Source organism: Sinohyriopsis cumingii, chromosome 11 (assembly GCF_028554795.1).
Source record: "Sinohyriopsis cumingii isolate HCF-2022 chromosome 11, ASM2855479v2, whole genome shotgun sequence".
Taxonomy (NCBI): domain Eukaryota; kingdom Metazoa; phylum Mollusca; class Bivalvia; order Unionida; family Unionidae; genus Sinohyriopsis; species Sinohyriopsis cumingii.
The window spans coordinates 71,389,450-71,413,364 of NC_142971.1; the positions used below are offsets into that span (position 1 = coordinate 71,389,450).

The 23,915-nt window shown below is 37.1% G+C and overlaps 2 protein-coding genes across 9 annotated transcripts in view; both read left to right on the forward strand.

Annotated features, from left to right (window-relative positions):
- Nucleotides 1-23,915, forward strand: part of LOC149788695 (uncharacterized) — a 39,357-nt gene that overhangs the window by 180 nt on the left and 15,262 nt on the right. For 3 of the 8 annotated variants that reach the window (XM_089974775.1, XM_089974778.1, XM_089974783.1), the window contains exons 2-3: nucleotides 8,296-8,420; nucleotides 19,924-20,007. The gene's annotated coding sequence lies outside the window, so the exon portion shown is untranslated. Of the gene's footprint in view, nucleotides 1-6,473; nucleotides 6,648-8,295; nucleotides 8,421-19,923; nucleotides 20,013-23,915 lie in introns of all 8 variants that reach the window. The other 5 variants (XM_089974776.1, XM_089974777.1, XM_089974780.1 and 2 more) reach the window with 3 other exon arrangements.
- The window catches only part of LOC149788696 (enoyl-CoA hydratase domain-containing protein 2, mitochondrial-like), a 104,005-nt gene continuing 89,594 nt past the window's right edge, over nucleotides 9,505-23,915 (forward strand). The window contains exon 1 of the mRNA XM_089974773.1: nucleotides 9,505-12,224. Coding sequence (XP_089830899.1) covers nucleotides 12,149-12,224 — 76 coding nt within the window. The 5' untranslated portion in view covers nucleotides 9,505-12,148. The remainder of the gene's footprint in view (nucleotides 12,225-23,915) is intronic.

Here is a 23,915-nt window from a genome sequence, read left to right on the forward strand (position 1 = left end):
AAGTGTATGTTCATTTTCAGGAATGGAAACAGTCAACCTTTGTACTCCCAATTTTCGAGGAATGATGCAAAAGTCACAAAGACGATTTTATCAGAAAAGTAACAATCGCTGCTAATAGAAATTTGATATAAAGCATTCTGGCATCAATAGCTTTCATATTTGTCAAAAAGCTGTCATATAAATCCTTTATACGACTTGTCACACTGGACTAATCCGAGTTTACTTTGACCCTTCTCACCCATACTTTATATTGGAATATTTGTGTTGGAGGATGAGGTCTAAGCCAGTTGCTTCAGCTGGAATTCACCGCCACTTACATAAAGCAGCTGCTTACCAGTGGGTCTAACAGTGTATCTTCTAGGGGTGCAAGACTGGGGGTCAAAATTCCCCTTGGTGTCAGAAATGGGGGCCAGACTGAGAAGAAACAAACTTTAATATCAAAACTTTCGGTGAAATAAAAATATCTGGGGATCTCTGAAGCACAAATGAGGGTAGAGGGAAACACTGTGTCTATCAAACTTTAGAGATGTTACATCGAGTCATGCATGCATGAAATCAAGAGGAAAATGGAATTGTGAGTGTTTTGTCCATTATGTCTGTCTGCAGACATTCCTACATAAGCAATGGGCCTATTTTCAAGCTTTGTTGACCAGCATTTCAGTTGGCAGGAAAGCAATGGAATCCGGGAATACCGAAATCGGGTCAAATTGAAGTATAATTCTTTAACAAAGCTAATAAAAATATATTAATATTGAAGAACATGTTTTGAAAGCTTTGTTTCATTCAAGATTTTTTTGATCCTTTGAACTGATTTTGATATTCCCAGTTTCCATCTCATTTCTGCCAACTGAAATGTAGGCCAGCAGAAGTTGAAAACAGGTCCATTTGCTTGTGTGGGAATTTGAATTTATTATCAAAAAGACATCACAATAAGTAAAATCTGACTTAAACACTATAACTTTAATTTGTAGAAAAGCGCTGATATGGACATCCAAGTATGTGAGATATTTCTGAAAATTAGACTTATCATTCTGATGTAATTGATATCAGAACACACTACACCCTGATGTTATTTGGGCATTAAGACCTAGATGCCCAAAGCATAAATATCAGCCGCGGTCTTACATTGTCACACTAGACAACACAATTCCTGCAAGCTACATGTCCATGACATTCAACACCCAATAATCATGTGATGTCAACAATAAACCCCAGCCATATGGATTACCACCCGACATAATTTGACTAAATTTGATGGAAACATCCAGAACAGGTGCTTCCAGTTTAATTAAATTATACCAGTCCATAATGTCACTGTTACCAAAACTAGAATAACCATTACAAGACTTCTCAGAAACCAATTGACCAAATTTGAGAATAAAGCTTATAGCTTAGCTGACTTTTAGTTGATAGAAATAAAGTAGTCTGTAGAAAGCAGATGTCAACCAGATGAGTGATCTCAGGCTACTTGGGCCTCTTGTGGCTAATCATTCCAAGGGGCTTTGTTGCAGTGGTTCACTGGTTAGCAATACCAGACATGACTCTGAAAGGGATTGGGTTCAGGTTTTTGAATCGTACCACCAGGTCACCCTGGATATGTAAAGACAAGGTTTTAGCTTCATAAGCTTTCATTTACAACTTGAATTACTATTTGCCAGAACAAATTAGAAATCTTATATGATTCCTTTGTTCTAGTTATTGTGAAAGAGATTGTTGGCATTATTGATTTTCAGTAGTTATTTTTAAAGAACTTCCTGCCTATTGATGATATTTGAAACCATAGTCACCCTGGATCTGTAATGGCAAGGCACTTTACTCCAGTTTCATTGACCCTCAAAACCAATGCCATATTGGGTAATGGCTGTTACTAAAAGTTGTTTGTGTTTCTGATAATAAGGCGCTTGCCTTAATTGGTCTCTTTTAGCCATGAAAAGCTAGACATGGTATATAAAGGGACATTAAAGCTCGACAGGGTATATAAAGGGACACAAAAGCTAGACAGAGTATATAAAGGGAGATAAAAGCTAGACAGGGTATATAAAGGGACATAAAAGCTAGACAAGGTATATAAAGGGAGATGAAAGCTAGACAGGGTATATAAAGGGACATAAAAGCTAAACAGGGTATATAAAGGGACATAGCAGTTAGACAGGGTATATAAAGGGACATAAAAGCTAGACAGGGTATATAAAGTGACATAAAAGATAGACAGGGCATATAAAGGAACATAAAAGCTACATAGGGTATATAAAGGGATATAAAAGCTAGACAGGGTATATAAAGGGACATAAAAGCTAGACAGGTTATATAAAGGGACATAGCAGTTAGGTTATATAAAGGGACATAAAAGCTAGACAGGGTATATAAGGGACATAAAAGCTAGACAGGTTATATAAAGGGACATAGCAGTTAGACAGGTTATATAAAGGGACATAAAAGCTAAACAGGGTATATAAGGGACATAAAAGCTAGACAGGTTATATAAAGGAACATAGCAGTTAGGCAGGTTATATAAAGGGACATAAAAGCTAGACAGGGTATATAAGGGATATAAAAGCTAGACAGGGTATATAAAGGGACATAAAAGCTATAGAGAGTATATAAAGGGACATAAAAACTAGACAGGGTATATAAAGGGATACAAAAGCTAAACAGGGTATATAAGGGACATAAAAGCTAGACAGGTTATATAAAGGGACATAGCAGTTAGGCAGGTTATATAAAGGGACATAAAAGCTAGACCGGGTATATAAGGGATATAAAAGCTAGACAGGGTATATAAGGGACATAAAAGCTAGACAGGTTATATAAAGGGACATAGCAGTTAGGCAGGTTATATAAAGGGACATAAAAGCTAGACAGGGTATATAAGGGATATAAAAGCTAGACAGGGTATATAAAGGGACATAAAAGCTAGACAGGGTATATAAAGGGACATAAAAGCTAGACAGGGTATATAAAGGGACATGAAAACTAGACAGGGTATATAAAGGGATATAAAAGCTAAACAGGGTATATAAGGTGACATAAAAGCTAGACAGTGTATATAAAGGGACATAAAAGCTAGACAGAGTATATAAAGGGACATAAAAACTAGACAGGGTATATAAAGGTATATAAAAGCTAAACAGGGTATAAAAGGGACATAAAAGCTAGACAGGTTATATAAAGGCACATAGCAGTTAGGCAGGTTATATAAAGCGACATAAAAGCTAGACAGGGTATATAAGGGATATAAAAGCTAGACAGGGTATATAAGGGACATAAAAGCTAGACAGGTTATATAAAGGGACATAGCAGTTAGACAGGTTATATAAAGGGACATAAAAGCTAGACAGGGTATATAAGGGATATAAAAGCTAGACAGGGTATATAAAGGGACATAAAAGCTAGACAGGGTATATAAAGGGACATAAAAGCTAGACAGGTTGTATAAAGGGACATGAAAGCTAGACAGGGTATATAAGGGACATAAAAGCTAGACAGGTTATATAAAGGGACATAGCAGTTAGGCAGGTTATATAAAGGGACATAAAAGCTAGACAGGGTATATACGGGATATAAAAGCTAGACAGGGTATATAAAGGGACATAAAAGCTAGACAGGGTATATAAAGGGATATAAAAGCTAAACAGGGTATATAAGGTGACATAAAAGCTAGACAGGGTATATGAAGGGAGATAAAAGCTAAACAGGGTTTATAAAGGGACATAAAAGCTTGGCAGGGTATATAAAGGGAGATAAAAGCACGACAGGGCATATAAAGGGATGTAAAAGCTAGGTGGTAGTCTCACTATAAGGTAGGATACCATTAGGTAGTCTCACTATAAGGTAACATACTATTAAGTAGTCTCATTATAAGACAGTATTCTATTAGGTAGTCTCACCATAAGTTAGTGGGAGCCCAGAGTGCCTAGTGGTCTAAAGTGCTCACCATTACAGATCACTTCCATCTCAGCTCTGTCTGCGTGGGTTCAAGTCACAGATTCATCCAGTGTGGGTACGTGACAAAGCTTGCCAGTAGCTTCTCGTGGGTCGGTGTTTGTTTCTGTGGTTTTCCCGAGTTCTTCCTCCACCATGTATAACCTATCTTGTGCTGAAAAATGGCATTAAATTCTACAACAACAAGATAGTATACCATTAGGTGGTGTAATTATAAGCGATTAGGTGAAGGACTATGGTATTATTGTGACATAAAATATTTTTTTTTGGCTTCATAATCTTTCATTCACAGCTGGAATTTCTTTTTGCCAGAATAATTTAGAAATCTTATATGATTCCTTCGTTCCAATTATTGTGAAAGAAATTGTTGGCACCATTGATTTTCAGTAGCTATTTTTAAAGAACTTTCTGTCTATTGATGATATTTGAAACCATAGCAACCAATGTTTTAGCTTGGGAGTTCATCTCTCAAAACCAATGACATATTGGGTAATGGCTGTTACTAAAAGTTGTTTGTGTTTCTGATTATAAGGCACTTGCTTTAATTGGTCTCTTTTAGCCATGAAAAGCTAGACCGGGTATATAAAAGGACATAGAAGCTAGACAGGGTATATAAAGGGAGATAAAAGCTAGACAGTATAGAAACGGACGTAGAAGCTAGACAGGGTATATAAAGGGACATAAAAGCTTGGCATTGTATATAAAGTGAGAAAAAGCTAGAATGGGTATATAGAGAGACATAAAAGTTAGACAGGGTATATAAAGGGACATAAAAGCTACAAAGGGTATATAAAGGGACATAAAAGCTACAAAGGGTATATAAAGGGACATAAAAGCTAGACAGGGTATATAAAGGGACATAAAAGCTAGACAGGGTATATAAAGGGACATAAAAACTAGACAGGGTATATAAAGGGATATAAAAGCTAAACAGGGTATATAAGGTGACATAAAAGCTAGACAGGGTATATGAAGGGAGATAAAAGCTAAACAGGGTTTATAAAGGGACATAAAAGCTTGGCAGGGTATATAAAGGGACATAAAAGCTAGACAGGGTATATAAAGGGACATAAAAGCTAGACAGGGTATATAAGGGACATAAAAGCAAGACAGGGTATATAAAGGAACATAAAAGCTAGACAGGGTTTATAAAGGGACATAAAAGCTAGACAGGGTATATAAAGGGAGATAAAAGCTAGACAGGGTATATAAAGTGACGTAAAAGCTAGACAGTATATAAAGAGACGTAAAAGCTAGACAGGGTACCGGTATATAAAGGGACGTAAAAGCTAGGCGATATATAAACGGACGTAACAGCTAGACAGGATATATAAAGGGACATAAAAGTTAGGCAGGGTATATAAAGGGAGATAAAAGCTAGACAGGGTATATAAAGTGACGTAAAAGCTAGGCAGTATATAAAGTGACGTAAAAGCTAGACAGGGTACCGGTATATAAAGGGACGTAAAAGCTAGGCGGTATATTGTTGTTGTTGTTGTTGTGGGGTTTAATGCCATTTTTCAGCACGATAGGCTATACATGGCAGCCAGTATTAATGGTGGAGGAAGAACCCGGAAAACCCCGGAAAGAACCACCGACCCACGAGAAGCTACTGGCAGGCTTTCTCACATGCCCACATTGGCTGAATCTTAGACTCGAACCGCCGCAGACAGAGGTGAGATGGCAGTGATCCGTAAGCGCTTTAGACCACTCGGCCACTCGGGGCCCCCTAGGCGGTATATAAACGGACGTCAAAGCTAGACAGGGTATATAAAGGGACATAAAAGCTAGACAGGGTATATAAAGGTACATATTGCAGTCTGATCTTGAGAAGCATATAGAGAAAACGGGGGCTGGGGAATTCAGGTTTTTAATGGCTGAATATTTGTTTTATAATGATGTTACTCATCAACATATCAATAAAGAGCTTCACATGACTTTTGGTCCCATCCCCATTATTTAAATCGATACAAAAGACATAATTAACACGATGATACAAAGCAGGTCTACTTTTAATTGAGTGTCAAAATACAACAAATACTTCTGGAATTTAGAGATCAAAACAAGGTTTGCACCTAATTGGGTTATTCCAGAAATGCTCGTAAATATATCTGCAATTGTAGATCAACATTTTTTATGTTTGTATACAAGTGAGTATGTTCCATTTATTATGATCACATTGAAAGCAAATTTAAAGATATTTTTAACAAAAATTTCACTTCACAAAACTTCTTCAGTTCTTATTTGTTTATTAAAGTGTTGCCAAGAGTAGACATTTGCGACATTTTCATTCATTGAAATTTCATTGAATATTGTTAGTTGGAATGTACAGAGAATGTTGCTTGGATAGAAAAGTTAACAAAGTATATAACCTTTTAATAAAAGTTGAGACTTTCATAATGTTGATTCAAATTTCTGTTTACTATCAATTGTTTTCAACAATAAAATGAGCATGATATCAAAGTTTCATTTCAAAATTATGATACCAATTTTCATCTTATTCAGCAAAATGTGGACGTTTTCTTTTCTAGTTTGTTGTTTTTGGTGTGACATCATTGTCAGTTATATGTAGCAGCTAATATAACTGGTGGAGGAAGAACGCTGGGAAAACATCGATAAGAACTACCAACACATGGGAAGCTACTGGCAAGCTTTCTCACAGACCTACATTTGCAGACCCCAAGACTGGAACCCACATGCATGAGGTGAGACAGCAGTGATCAATAAAGACAAACACTTTAGACCACTCAGCTACCAGAGCCTCACTTTTCGACCAGCAGAATAAGCATGTTTGCAACTTATTTGGGCATGAGTTATTGAGGGTAGTGGTTTACCAAACTTCATTATCTTAAAATCAAGTCATACAGAACTCAGACTGGGACACTGTTCTTTAGTGACATATAGAGGCTGTAGTACCGTATGAACAGAAACCTTTCAGTATGTAACAGATCGGTATGAGAACTAACATTTCTAAACTGTCTTGTGGTTTCATCTGTGTTTTTACATATGACTCTCATTAGATATTCTTGTATTACATATGATAAGCAAATCTCAACTTTCAGTGAAAGAAAATAGTTAATTTCTAATTTACATTTTTAAGCAAGTGATTATAAACAGATCCTGAACTAAATCTCTCCCAGGGATCTTCTATGTCACTTAATTTATTATCCAGGAAACTTGATGTAATTACTCTGTGCAGTTTCCTAGATCAGAATGGAACACAATGTCTATCCTTGTGCCATGTGATGATGTTCTGTGTGATATGTATTGATTACCCAGTTACATTATCCTGACGCCATACCGACCAGTCCTAACACTAACCTTTTAATGTTGAGCGTCTAGTGAGGCAGCTGTTAGTACCATTTTTGTAAGTCTTTGGTATGACTCGGCCAGGGTTTGAACCCACGACTTCCTGCATCTGAGACGGATGCTCTAACCACTAGGCCACTGAAGTGGTCGACCCCTTAGACAGGAGAATGAGCCTGAGTTCTTCACACACTATAGACAAATACACTGCTCGAAATTATATCTAAATAAGATTTTGGTACAAAATCCTTTTTAATAAAAAGTACAACACAACAGGCCAGAACAGATGGCTATGTGTACCTTTCTATATTGTTTGTATCCTGTAGATGTAAGGATGGTTGTATATCAAATTTCACCCAAGTTTTCTATTTGTACTTTCGATATTTAAAAAAATGTAACATTTTATAAGAATTTGGATTTTTGTTATTTTCCTGTCTATCTTAATTTCCCAAGAATGATTACCAGTTACTAATTTTTATCCTACTTTAGACACAAAATGGTATCTCATTCCTTGGAGTATTTATTTAGACGAGCGTTGGCTACACCCTGTATAAGGAGCCACATTATCTTTGTATTCATCATGTTGCACCTTATTTGTGTGCATAGCCTTTCTGCCACCTTAAGCGGCATATAAAAACATTTACAGGTGTAAAAAGGCCTAAAATTAAATCAAAGAGTAACAAATTCTGCTTGTGTTGGTTAGGGAAACGATTTGGGTTAGTGTTAGTATTTTGTTTCTGTATCCCGATGTTTTTGTAAAGTCTGTCCATATACTATGTCAGGTTTTTTCTAAAACTCCTCTCTGGTCCTTTCCACTTTGCATATCACCATGTGACATAGTCCATTAGTATCTACGTTCTATACTTCTGCCAGAACGCAGTTCCCTGTGACCCATCTGGATTTTGTTGTACAATTTTTTTTTTTTTTTATAGTTCTTGTAGTTAGTGTCTTTGGTTTCCCTATTTGTTGTTGTTATTATTTGTTAGTGTTTTGACATGTTTTGGGGACATCAAAGATTAACTTTTAAAATTGCTATTTTCTCCGCAGAAATCCTGCACTCTTCACAAGTGAGGAAAGAGCTCCGGCCTATGCATAGCTGGAACTGCCCCTAAGCGGATAGTCAACCAGGTCCCATCCTCCACAGTGACTCTCTCATATCCTCTGTGGTACAGGTTTGTATTTTTCCATTGTTTGTCTTTAAAATTATATATTGTCTTAGTCTTATTACTTAATTATTGTCTTTATTATATAATTTGTAAATTCTAACATCAGTTTCTTATTGTTTAGTCCACTAAATATAACAGATTATCACTTCAATACCTCCCTTTTTGGCAAAATTTCATTCTTATATTTATTCTTTCCTTCTTTCTTACTTTGCATTGTGCAGCCATATGATACTTTGTAAAGTTGGTGGTTTTGTACATGGGACAATGTGGCATTGTTTGTATCACTTGTCTTGTTGATGCTACTTCTCCAGTCAGCCAAACGTCATGGAGGTATTTGTACATGATACTTTGTATCTTAAGGGAGATAATCCCTGCCCATGTCTTCCATGTGTTAGGTCAGTCTATTTTAAGGGACATAATCCCTGTCCCTGTCTTCCATGTGTTAGGTGGCAGGGTCCAGTTTCGTAAATTGGTCCCTGGCAAATTTCTTAACTTAGGCTATGGTGTGACTTTTTCAGCTATTATTGTTTACACTTTATAGATATGGATATAATTGTGAACTAGGTGTTTTGGGCTTGTGTTGTTCCTGAAATTAATGTCAGGCATGTACACCTTCCATAGTTGCTCTGCAGTATGTTGATAGTGAAATATCAATAGTCGGCTAGGAAGAAGAGCTAGCCTCCCATAGCAGTAGACACGTGGGTTCAAGGCAAGTAGAGTATCTTAAAAACGGCTTGGATGAGAACTATTCTGAATTGCATCAGACTATTTAGTTGCTCATTCCTTTCTCTCCAGTCAAATTTTGTATTCTCTGAAATTTTTCTAATGTTATCTGGTTGGTCTGAAATAAACATCATGGTTCGATTTTCAGCTAGAAAATAGAAAATCCTTTACATATTTTCAAAAGCGACTCAACAGATTTCAAACAAATATGAAGGAAACATCCTGTCATGAAGGTCTTTCCAATGTCAAAATGCACTGATCGGCTGTTTATTATGACAAATCTGACAGAAAGTATAAAGACCGTACAAAATATAGAGGCCCTACAATTTCAAAATGCACTGATCTGCTGTTTATTATGAAAACTCTGACAGAAAGTATAGAGTCCGTACAATTTTAAAATGCACTGATCTGCTGTTTATTATGACAATTCTGACAGAAAGTATAGAGGCCTTACAATTTTAAAATGCATTGATCTGCTGTTTATTATGACAACTCTGACATCCTGGTATAGAAGCCTTAAAATATTTCATGTGGCATGGAATCTGATGAATGATCAAGAAAAGACTGTCAGCTGAACGAGTGATCAAGATAGCAATGAAAGATCAAGACAGTAATGTCAACCAGAAGAGTGATCAAGACAGTAGTGTCAACTAGATGAGTGATCAAGATAGCAATATCACCTAGATGAATCATCACGACAGCAGTGTCAGCTAGAGGAATGATCAAGACAGCAATGTCAGTTACAAATGAGTGATTTCAATCCAGCTTAGGTCTCTTGTTGCTACTCATTTGGAAGAGATTATCATCTTGGAATTGTCACTGAAAGATTTCATACACATAATGGTTGCAGTGATTCAGTGGTTAGCATGACATGAGTATCACTGAAGGGTTTGGGTTTAGGTTCAGATCATACCATCAGATCACCTTAAATAATTGAGCCTAAATGAAAAGGGTGAAATTCAGACCTGCAGTAATTATACTAATGAATTATGACTTGATTTCAAATTTGGCATTGCAAAAGAATATGGAAGGAGATAAGATATTGACTTTGTATGGATCCCACCAATTTGTGGTGGGGTGGGTGGGGAAGGTCAGTAGAGAGTCCATTTGTGTAAGGTGGGACTCCTGTTTTGAAAATTTGGGATCTTCTGCCTCAATTTATTCTTGGGGAAACTTGATGTAGTAACCCTTTGCAGAATTCAATATAATGCTTGACCACGATGTCTGTCTGTCGGGGCCCCAAGTGGCCGAGTGGTCTAAAGCGCTCTTCGTTACGGATCACTGCCATCTCACCTCTGCCTGTGGCGTTTCGAGTCTAAGATTCAGCCAATGTGGTTATGTGAGAAAGCTTGCCAGTAGCTTGTCGTGGGTCGGTGGTTCTTTCCGGGGTTTTTCCAGGTTCTTCCTCCACCATTAATTAATTAATTGAAAGGTCAAGGTTATAGGAAAGAATTGCATGAAACAGTGGACTGAATTTTCATTTCTTGTGTGTGTGTGTGTGTGTTACAGTATATAATGAAATGAATTTACTACCAATCTCTAGCATAATAATTCCAAAGCAGTACAGGTAGCCATTATCTGATTTTATTTAAGCAGGGATCGTCCTGGGCTTCGCCAATGTCGCAAATTGCGATTTTTTTTCCTTATTGGCGATAAAAATATCCCATCTGGCGATCTTTTTGGTGACAGACTTTTTGGTTATTTAATTTGTACATACAATCATGGATTTGGACTGGATAAATTAAAAGGGAGGACGAAAGGAAGCCATAAAATTGACTAAGCAATGCATTGGAATCAATCTGTTACACAAACAATCCTTTGTTCGTATTGACAATCCCATCTTTACAGTGCATTGTTACTTCATAACCTGCTTATGCTGACATCTGGGCTGAGTACTGTATGCTGTGATACAGTCAATCATGCTACCGAACTATACCTACAACTGACCGACTTCTGAAGACATGAATAGAACAGATACAATTAATTGCATGGCTAATCCTTCTGTTGTTTTTTATTTTTTTTACATATACCAATACAGTAGTTTTGCTGAACCTTCATAGAAAACTGATAACCTTTGAAGTACCGACTACTGTGTATAAATACAAAGCAAATGGAAAAAATGTCAATCACAATTATATCTGTCGCCAGTACAGCATTTTACTCATTGATCGTTTCCTTTTGCCATCAGTCCGTGTTACTGCTGCAGAGACTTAAACTCCGCAACAAGAAATAGCAAAAAAAAAACAACAACAAGTTTTGCATAATTAATAATGATTATTTATTTCTCAAAATACAGGAGTGAAAGAATCCCTAAATTGGGTGTGAATTTATGCTTATATATACGGTCCAATATTGCCAGATGTTGACTCATGTAAGTTTCATTCGTGGGAATGAAGATCCTATTTTGCTTGTCGCGAAAATTTATAGAGCATTCAGTGATCATTCTTGGGATTTTAGGAAGCAATTTACTGCAAGCTTTGTGAAGCTAGCCATGGGGTGGGGGGGGCTGCTGAGAGACTACTGGTGTCACCTGTCAGCACTGTAGACTGTGAACGTGGATTCAGTAAGATGAACCTCATAAAAACGGACATCAGAAATAAACTCTGCATCTCATCTCTCGAGAATTTAATGAGAATCAGCATGTACAGATGTGAAAAATTAGACTTTGAAACTACATTCAACAAGTGGGCAGCCCTAAAATCGCGACGGATCTTCATGTAACACTTTGTAACATTTTGTTAATGCTTGTTGTAATTAGAGTATTAACTAATCCATCTTTTGTAATTTTTCATTGCCTGTTAAATTAAAAGACTAAATTAACACTTGAAAAAATGCACACTACTTGTTCTGGTGACACTTTTTGAAAATTGGCGACAAAATATTGAGGTTGGCGATGTTTTTTGGCGACAGCTTTTTAAAAGCCAGGACCATCCCTGTTTAAGGGTCCCTCTTGACTTCTGACATCCAAGCCAATCATTGCAGCTGTTTCTGGATATGCAGTTGCTGGAGGCATGGAACTGGCATTGATGTGTGACCTCAGGGTCATGGAGGAGTTGGCCATAATGGGCATTTTCTGCAGGAGATTTGGTATGAACAGTTATCCAGACCTTGGTTATCATAGGCTAATGTTCAGGTGTAGAATGTCATGTGGCAATGTCTTTGTATGGACATTTAACATTATATGCCACAGTTTTAGAATTTCATATGGCAATGACAGTGTATGGACATTTGACAATATATGCCACAGTTTTTCAATTTCATATGGCAATGGCAGTGTATGGGCATTTAACAATATATGCCACAGTTTTTGAATTCCATATGGCAATGACAGTGTATGGGCATTTAACAATATATGCCACAATTTTAGAATTTCACGTGGCAATGTCTGTGTATGGGCATTTAACATTATGTGCCACAGATTTAGAAGGTCATTTGGCAATGAGTTTATGGGAATTAAACATTATATACCATATATTTAGAAGCTCATGTGGCAATGATAGTGTATGGGCATTTAACAGTATATGCCACAGGAACAAGCATCCTTTATTAGTAGTGTTATTTGTCATTGATCCAGTGTATGGAGTGATACCAGGTAAGTAGGAATCTTGTTGGAGGCAAGGAACTAGCATTGTTGGTTGACCTCAGGGTTATGGAGGAGTCGGCTGTGATGGGCATTTTCTGCAGGAGGTTTGGTATGGATATTTATTCAAATCTCATTTATCATAGGCTAATGTCCGGTTTTAGAAGGTCATCAGGCAATGACAGATTATGCACATTTAACATTATGTGCCAGAGATTTAGAAGGTCATGTTGCAGATCTCTGTGTGGGCATTTAATATTATGTGCCACAGGAACAAGCATCCTTTGTTAGTCTTATTTGTCAATGACCAAATGTATGGAATGATTAATGCGGAGCTTGCTGGAAGAGGTGATTACATGAAAAGAAGGGTAAGTTTTCTACTAACTTGGCAAAATCAAGTACAGGGTTTCGAAGAAATCATGCATCCCATTTATCTCCATCTTAGAACCTAGCTTCATTTCAAATGATATTTCTATCATTTTCACATAGCAACAATCCAGTTTTGTAACAGCTTCATGGCAAGAAATGTTGCCATTCAAAAGATTGTCACAATCATCAGTTCCCAAGGTTATAAAGAAGTCTTTGACTCAACTCAAAATTTTAACTTCTGATTGGTTGGTGATTGAACATTAGCCAATCAAATTCTGTGATTTCATATTAGGTAATCAATGCATGACATCTGAACTTTCAGGATTTTCATAACAGACATTCAAACTCTGTCATCTGATTGGTCATTAATTTTGATGTCATTCAGCCATTCAACAATCATTCTCCTCAGCATAATTATTCATAAAACTTTGTATGCAGTTTTATCATGATAATTGTTTGGTCCCATGAAACTTGGTACATAGTTGTATCATGTTAAGTGTTTTGTCCCATGAAACTTGGTATGCATTTTTATCATAAGTGTTTTGTCCCATGAAACTTGGTGTGTAGTTGTATCATAACAAGTGTTTTGTCCCATGAAACTTGGTATGCAGTTTTATCATGATAAGTGTTTTGCCCCATGAAATTTGGTATGTAGTTGTATCATGACAAGTGTTTTGTCCCATGAAACTTGGTATGTAGTTGTATCATAACAAGTGTTTTGTCCCATGAAATTTGGTATGTAGTTGTATCATGACAAGTGTTTTGTCCCATGAAACTTGGTATGCAGTTGTATCATGATAACTGCTTGTGTCCCATGAAACATGGTGTGCAGTTGTATCATGATAAGTGCTTGTGTCCCAATCTTGGTATTCAATTGTACCATGACAAGTCTTGGTATGTAGTTTTATTATGACAAGTATTTGTGTCTCATGAAATGTACTTGTATCTTGACAAGTCTTTCCATTTCACATATCCAGTTTTGTCAGATTTGTATGGCGTGGTAATGCTTACTGACTAATCAAATTACATATAGTGATATATTATTTATTATAATTTATCGATTGATTATTTATTATATATTGTGGATAATGATTGGACATGGTTACATATGTTGACATAATTTATTATTGGGGTCACACACGCACACACACACTGGAAAAGAAGGCAAAACTATTTTTTGATTGATGGGGTTACAAAATAAAACTTTGTCATTTTTTTCCATGCCATTTAAAATAGCTTTAATAATTCTACTCCACCATGGTCCTTTAAGGATGCTAGTTGCAATGCAATCCATTCACCATGGTAGCATGTACTGTATGAATGCTAGTTACAGAGTCATCCATCCACCATGGAAGCTTGTAGTCTAAGGATGCTAGTTACAGAGTCATCCATTCACCATGGTAGCATGTACCTTATGGATGCTAGTTACAAAGATATCCATTCACCATGGCAGCATGTACTATATGGATGCTAGTTACAGAGTCATCCATCCACCGTGGAAGCTTGTACTATAAGGATGCTAGTTACAGAGTCATCCATTCACCATGGTAGCATATACTGTATGGATGTTAGTTACAAAGTTATCCATTCATCATGGTAGCATCTACTGTATGGATGCTAGTTACAGAATCATCCATTCACCATGGTAGCATATACTGTATGGATGTTAGTTACAAAGTTATCCATTCACCATGGTAGCATCTACTGTATGGATGCTAGTTACAGAGTCATCCATCGACCATGGTAGCATATACTGTATGGATGTTAGTTACAGAGCCACCAATCCACCATGGTAGCATGTACTGTAAGGAGGCTAGTTACAGAGTCATTTATTCACAATCGTTCATGTACTGTATGGATGCTAGTTACAGAGCCATCCATACACCATGGTTGCATCTACTGTAAGGATGCTAGTTACAGAGTCATCCATTCACCATCATAGTATGTACAGTATGGATGCTAGTTAAGAGCCATTCATCCACCATGGTAGCATGTACTGTAAGGATGCTAGTTACAAAGTCATCCATCCACCATGGTAGCATATACTGTATGGATGTTAGTTACAAAGTTATCCATTCACCATGGTAGCATCTACAGTATGGATGCTAGTTACCGAGTCATCCATTCACCATGGTAGCATGTACTGTATGGATGCTAGTTACAGAGTCATCCATTCACCATGGTAGCATGTACTGTATGGATGTTAGTTACAGAGTCATCCATCCACCATGGTTGCATGTACTGTAAGGATGCTAGTTACAGAGTCTTCCATCCACCATGGTAGCATGTACTGTAAGGATGCTAGTTACGGAGTCATCCATTTACAATGGTAGCATGTACTGTATGGATGCTAGTTACAGAGGCATCCATCTGCCATGGTGGTATGTTCTGCAAGAATGCTAGTTTCGAGTTGTCCATCCACCATGGCAGCATGTACTGTAAGGATGCTGGTTCCAATGTCATTCATCCACCGTGGTTGCATGTACTGTATGGATGCTAGTTACAGAGTTATCCATCCACCATGGCATCTTGTACTGTAAGGATGCTGGTTACAATGTCATTCATCCACTATGGTAGCATAGCATGTACTGTAAGGATGCTAGTTACAGAGCCATCCACTCACCATGGTAGCATGTACTGTATGGATGGTAGTTAGAGTCATCCATTCACCATGGTTGCATGTATTGTATGCATGGTAGTTACACAGCCATGCATTCACCACCATAGCATGTACTGTATGGATGGTAGTTAGAGTCATCCATTCACCATGATTGCATGTATTGTATAGATGGTAGTTACAGAACCATTCATCCACCATGGTTGCATGTACTGTAAAGATGCTAGTAAGAGAGTCATCCATCCACCATGGTAACATGTACTGTATAGATGCTAGTTACATAGTCATCCATTCACCATTTATGCATGTACTGTAAGGAGGCTAGTTACAGAGTCATCTATTCACCATGGTTCATGTACTGTATGGATGCTAGTTACAGAGTCATCCATTCACCATCATAGCATGTACTGTATGGATGCTAGTTAAGAAACCATTCATCCACCATGGTAGTATGTACTGTAAGGATGCTAGTTACAGTCATCCATCCACCATGGTTGCATGTACTGTATGGATGTTAGTTACAGAGTTATCCATTCACGATGGTAGCATGTACTGTATGGATGCTAGTTACAGAGTCATCCATTCGCCATCATAGCATGTACTGTATGGATGCTAGTTAAGAAACCATTCATCCACCATGGTAGTATGTACTGTAAGGATGCTAGTTACAGTCATCCATCCACCATGGTAGCATATACTGTATGGATGTTAGTTACAGAGTTATCCATTCACGATGGTAGCATGTACTGTATGGATGCTAGTTACAGAGTCATCCATCCACCATGGTTGCATGTACTGTAAGGATGCTAGTTGCAGAGTCATCCATTCACCATGGTAGCATGTACTGTATGGATGCTAGTTACAGAGGTATCCATCCACCATGGTAGTATGTTCTGCAAGAATGCTAGTTACGAGTTACCCATCCACCATGGCAGCATGTACTGTAAGGATGCTGGTTCCAATGTCATTCATCCACCATGGTTGCATGTACTGTATGGATGCTAGTTACAGAGCCATCCATCTACCATGGTTGCATGTACTGTATGGATGCTAGTTACAGAGTCATCCATTCACCATCATAGGATGTACTGTATAGATGCTAGTTAAGAAACCATTCATCCACCATGGTGGCATGTACTGTAAGGATGCTAGTTACAGAGCCATCCATACACCATGGCAGCATGTACTGTAAGGATGCTAGTTACTGAGTCATCCATCCACCATGGTAGCATGTACTGTAAGGATGCTAGTTCCAAAGTCATCCATCCACCATAGTAGCATGTACTGTAAGGATGCTAGTTACAGAGCCATCCATCCACCATGGTAGTATGTACTGTAAGGATGCTAGTTCCAAAGTCATCCATCCACCATGGTTGCATGTACTTACTGTAAGGATTCTAGTTACAAGGTTATCCATTCACCTTGGTAGAATGTACTGTAAGGATGCTAATTACAGAGCCATCCATTCACCATGATAGCATGTAATGTAAGGATGCTAGTTCATCCGTTCCCCTTGTTAGCACATACTGTAACAATGCTAGTTACAGTCATCCACCCACCATGGTTGCATATACTTGCTGTAAGAATTCTAGGTACAAAGTAATCCAGAAAGAATAATCATTGAAATAACACAAGGACATCCAGTGTGACTTCATTTCCCTTTTGTAAGCTGAAGAATAGTCTCAATATATAAATATGAAATGTTATATAAATAATATTAAACAGTGCAGTCTTTTTTTACAATCGATAAATTACTGAAAAATAAACTAGTTTTTTTATTTGTTTTCCTGTATTATTGTGTATAAGGAAAAAGTTAGGTTTTGTACATACTTTAGCAGTAATTTTGAATTTTGATTATGAAGATGAGAACCTAATAATGGAAATATGAAAATGGATTTTGTAATTATTTTGTACATATATTGACATTGTGTAAATTATGTATTATAAGAATTACCTCACCATTTATTATAATGTAAAATTTGTACACAGATATTTGTTGTAACTAATATCCATCTGACTGAGACCCTGGTGGATTAAATTAGTATTTAAATATCGGACTGTATAAAATTATGTCGACCATAATGATGAAGCAATCTGAAGAATTATTAACAATAAAAGTGTTTATATCCTAACCATTATCAGTGTTTCATATGGTTCAGACTAAGCCCAGGATAATTGTCCTGATGCTTTTCTAAAAATCAGGCAGTCCAGAAAATGTCCACACATGCTGATTACTGACTGCTACATTTATGTGCATGAATTCAGTAGTTGGCTGCCTTAGTGGGTCCATGGCGTATCATTTATGTGTATGACTTCTGTGGCTTGCTTCCTTAGTGGGGCCATGGTGTATCATTTATGTGCATGACTTATGTGGCTTGCTGCCAGATAATGATGGGAAAAATGTAACAAAAAAAACATTTTGGACCTTAAAATTATCAATTATTTCAACGTCATAATCTGATTCACACACACACACACACACACACACACACACACACACACACATATATATATATATATATATATATATATATATATATATATATATATATATATATATATATATATATATATATATTCTAGTAGGATAATACTTTTAGTTGTTAAAATATCTTCAATAACTGAAATGTGACCTTGTACATCATAGTAAACAACATTGCCACCAGCATTTATCAGTATACCACTGTTTAGGAGATTTATTCTTTATTTTTGACATGTCTAAAACAAGTCTGGCCCTTGCATTTGGTTGAGGACACTGCAATGCACTTATTAATGGGTTTCACTATTTTTTTTACCAACATGCAATGCCTTACTTGTAAACCTTATTGCCATTGGTCAATCAGTGATGATTCAGTGAATCAGAAGCAAGTTTATATAACCAGTCAAGAAGCATGTACTGTGGTCATTAGCTTCCATTGCATTTACTCCTGAATCATGATTAATAAGAAATTGAATACCAGGCAGTCTGTGTGAAGTCCTCACTAACAAAATTAGTGAATAATCAGAGGTCTCGCTATGATTTTAAAATGAGGAGTTCAGGACTTTTGGTAAAAATATTTTACCTATTGGTAAAAGTAGGAGTCCCACCAGCAAATATTGCAGTCCCATCCCAAAAAACTATGCAGATTAGAAGAACTATTGGAGGCCATTGAGCTTAATTTCTGCATTCTGACATATAGTACTTTTTTTGTCCATCAGAGTGAGACTGAATTTCTTTCAATCCAAGGAAGATCTCATTCCAAGCGCTAAGCTAGGCATCACACACTTTCTTACACTTGACTACTGTCCTATATGAACTATCAGTTCTTGCAACTTTAGCACTCTTCTGAATCTCATTAAATTCTTTGTCAGTTTGCCGTTGAACCCCAAAATACTTATCCAAATTTGAGAATAGTGTTGTGCACTGCACTGCTTATTCAACTACACTCGAAAATGAACACAATAATGAAAGCCAAAGTTGTTTAGTTGATGTACTTTTATAAATGACCACATGTACATCTCTCAGTCTTTATGCCCCTGAATTCTATCACTGTAAATATCAGTACAGTACATTTTCCCACCCAGCTGCCAGTCAGTCTTTGAACTTGCCATCCAGCTAAAACATCTTGTTATTTTGATGTACTCTTATAATACTCTGCCTACCTAGTATATGGGTATGGAGGATTCCCGCCTCAGTGAGGACTCCTGCCTTAGTGATTTTCTGCATCCCAGATAAAAAAATTGGCATCCAAATATGCATGATTAAGCATTTCTGCGACCTCTGACAATGTTAACAAATCAGTCAATCTTTCTAAAGCCTCCACTGAAAAGTTGTCAATGTAAACAAGCAAGTATTCAAAAATGACATTGTCCATGGTACAAGCAACTTAACCATTTCCAAGTATGCAACAATTATATAGTCCATAAAAGATATAGAAAATATATCGAGCTAATTAAAATCAATGGTTCATTGCGTATGTTACATGAGTGATAATTGTTAATTTAGGGTTCATTGCTAACACTACCACTTAGATAGATGCCACAAAGTGCTTAACAGATTCATGATCAAAAGGGTGTAGGATTGAATTATATGATTGCCTCAGCCTGTGTGGCGTGCCCTTGGGCATGGCACTTTATTCCAGTTGCCTAGACATAAAATAGTCTTTTTTTTGTTTCTGTACTATAAAACAAAACACCAAGCCAATCAATGGAAAATATATCATTATTCTTTTCTGTTACAGGTGTGCCCTCATAGATGGAGGCACTGTCAGACTGTCCAAGGGGGCACTCACCAGTTATTATGTACTTTTGAGAGAGTGATGCATGTAAGGTGAAGCTGTTTACATTTAAAACATGCACAATGGAGAGAATGGTGGCATACCTCTATGCTACATTAATGTAATGTGGATGATATTTCTTTGGATATTGTACTTTTGGAAATTGTACATGATTTAAACACACTACTAACTATAAGTAATGCTCCCTTGTGCTAACAAATCAGCCTAAATTTGTCTAAAGTACACTATCCATTGTAGCTACTAAAATAGGGAAAATGAATTTTGCCAGACTAGACAATACCAGCTTCTGAAAGTGCAACGAATGAATTACCAAATATATCAAATGAAAAAAAAACGTTATCAGCTCTTTTTTATACAATTTACCTCTGAAGTTCAGGAAGTGAAAATGACCAAGTGGAGCTAGCACTTTTTTGAAAGGTGCACATCTGGAGTAAGGCCAAGCTGTATACTCTATAACCCATATTACACAAATCAATCATATACCAAAAATAAAGGAAATTAAAGGTTATTTGAATTGTACCTAAGATATACAATATATTTTTTAAATAGCCAGTATAACCAGTGAGGAAAGCCGGGGAAATTCTTTTTCTTTAAAATCCTAACCCTATGCAAAATACAAAACTGTAGAGCGCCACCCAAGCTGATAAGTGCCCTTGACCTAATCCTGACTGGCAGGCCAGTTGGGGCAAAAGAAGCACTTGAAATGGGTCTAGCCAATAGAGTTGTTGCCCCAGGAACAGGTTGGCATATATTTGCAATGCAGTAAAACACTTTCATAGCAAAGTTGTTGGGACAACAAAATGCTCTCTGAGGGCTTGGGGATGTAGAAGGGGCTTCAGTAATGGAGTCAAGAGCCATGGCAGCTCATTGGTTACTGTATCATACTCACTATATGCTTCAGTGATTCATGACCCTCTAATGGTACCAATCTCAGTGTATGATTCAATGATTTATGACCCTGTAATGGGACCAGTCTCACTATATGATTCAGTGACTCAGGACCTTCTCATGGTACCAGTGTCACTATATGCTTCAATAATTCATGACCTTCTAATGGTGCCAGTCTCAATATATGCTTCATTGATTCATGACCCTGTAGCAGCAGGGAAGTCGTACAGACCAGGTGGCTCAGATAAATTTAACCCTCCCACCAAACATTTCTCCGTAGAAGCCTCAGAAAGCAGAAATAACGCCTCCTGCGCAAATTAATCCGCAAAATTTCAACCCAAAGTGCATTTTCAGACATAAAAAAAAACCAGCATTTTTTGGGGGGGGTATTGTAAAATTTATTTGTGCCATAATGAATTATGGTGGGTTGCAATTTTATGAGTAAATTTGATCAAGACCGACTCGATATCTACTACGCGGATCATGAAGATTAATCGTGACAAAACCATGTGGTGTTGCCTGAGCGTGACTGAAGAAATTTTTAAACTTATTTATATCCATGTCGCCGTTGCACCAAGTTTGATGAATATTCCTCAGCGTGTGAGTATCAACGCCATTGAAAACTGATAAAATATTACAATTATCTCTAATTACCTTCGGAATTTGCGTATATCGCTGCGTCACGTAAATCACATCGGTGTTCTTGTGTCGGCCACGCGAGAATATCCTAGCTGGGTTAGTTTGCTTATCCAGCATCACATCATCGAAAACAACAAGATTATTAGCATCACCATCTAAATTTTCCACTGATGGAGTTTCATTGATATCCGTTATAAATTCTATTGTGCCATCCTCAGTTTTATCGCTAAATTCCTTTAGTACTTTATAACATCGCTGATCATCAACGGACGGCGCAACCAAATATAATTTATCCCATTTTAGCCATCGCATTATCAAATTTAGTAATAGTTGTGTTTTTCCAGATCCCGACGGGCCAATGATTATCATTCTTATCGAATTTGGTAATGCCTCGGTGTGCTTTACTTGCTCGCGTTTCTTTGTGGCTGAAAAATCAATTACATTCATGTTATTAGAATATTATGGATTCATATTGTGTTAAGTGTCGCACTCGAACTGCTACGATAAATCCAATCGAAGTCGTTACACGCAACAACAGGAATGCAATCAAGGGAGAATGTGAAGTTTGCAAGACAATTAAGTTTAGATTTGTAAAAAAAAAAGTAGAACCGGAGGAGACATCGCAACCTCCTTAACAAATCTGCCTGGAACTCCCTGGGCGAAATATCCCGGAGAAAAACATTTACCAGGATATAATTACTGCGGACCTGGTACAAGGCTAGATATAAGACTTAACGATAATAATCAACCAAATCCTGGCGAGGATCCAGTAAACGCTATCGATAACGCATGCTACTATCACGATCTTGCATATCGCAGCGGAGATTTACAACAAAGACATCTCGCTGATATTAAATTAATTCACGCAATAGATGCTATTCCTGATAAAAATTTCAAAGAGAAATTGGCAACTTGGTTGATAAAAGGAGCAATGAAAGGTAAATTAGTACTAGGTGCTGGTAATTTATAATGGAGCAAATATATTATTCTCCGCGAGGATTTTGGCGAGGAAAATCAGCAATAGCCAAACTTGCTAAGGCAGCAAAAGTAAAGCAATCTGTCGCTGAATCGTGGCTATCGAGGCAAGCAGTCTGGCAAATTTATCTTCCTCCGCCTAAGAAAATATCATATGCGAGTTTCTCTGTCAGTGTCCCTAATGAAGTCCATCAGGCTGATCTTATGTTTCTTCCTTACGATACCGTTGACGGAGTTACATACAAATATGTTCTGACGGTTGTTGATATTGCAAGTAGGTACAAGGAAGCGGAACCGTTATCGAATAAAACAGCAACAGATATTGCTAAGGCGTTTAGCGAAATTTATTCACGATCTCCATTAACATGGCCGAAACTTCTCCAGGTTGATCCAGGACGAGAATTCCTCGGTGCGGTTACTTCACTGATGAAAAAGAATAATGTTAAAATCCGTCGCGGTATTGTAGGTGTTCATCACAATCAAGCTATCGTTGAGAGATTCAATAAAACTCTTGCAGAACGATTATTCGGATATCAGTACGCGAGAGAATTTATCCAAGATAAACGATCTCACGATTGGGTAACAAGATTACCTCACGTGATTAATGCGCTAAATAACGAAGTAACACGAACAATATCAATGAAACCCGCAATTGCAATTACAAAGACAAAAATACCACTAAAGCGAGATTCTACTATTCCACCTGTGCTGGGTAGCGTCACGGTCAGATATTTATATAAGGAGGGAGAAGCCGAGGGTGGCAGAAAAAGAGCAACTGATCCAAACTGGAGTGTTACAACACATAAAATATTAGCCGTAACAAGATCATCAGGAAGACCAGCAATTTATTTTCTAGATTCATTAGCACCACAACGCGGATTTACCAAAGAGGAATTACAAATAATACCAAAGGATACTCAATTACCACCATCGTCGTTAATGTGAAATTTAATTCTACCTAACTGAGATAATTTTCTTACTCGAGACACGGCTAGATAAACTAAATTTGACCAGGAAATTCTATCATCGACGATCCAGACTTGACCATCTACTGTTAATCCCTGTGATGAATGTATCGTTGCTGCGTATCCGAGTTTCCATGGCGATCTTTCTGCGTTTATTGCATCATTGACAAGATTAATATCAACGAAAATAATATCATTCAAAACTAATATTTTTTCTTCTCCACATGGCAAAATAACATTGATATTTTGTTTCCTAGTATCAGTTGGCCTATAACATAACGGCACCTGCAATGTTGGAAATTTATCACAATGAAGTTTGAATAATATTTCTTGAATATTATCACGAATAATTTTTCTGCTAGCAACGATCAAATGATCTGGACGCCACAAATTTAGAAAATTATCCATCGAAGTTTCGTCGATTATTTTTCTCATCACATCACATTGAAATTTATTAGATTGCAATCG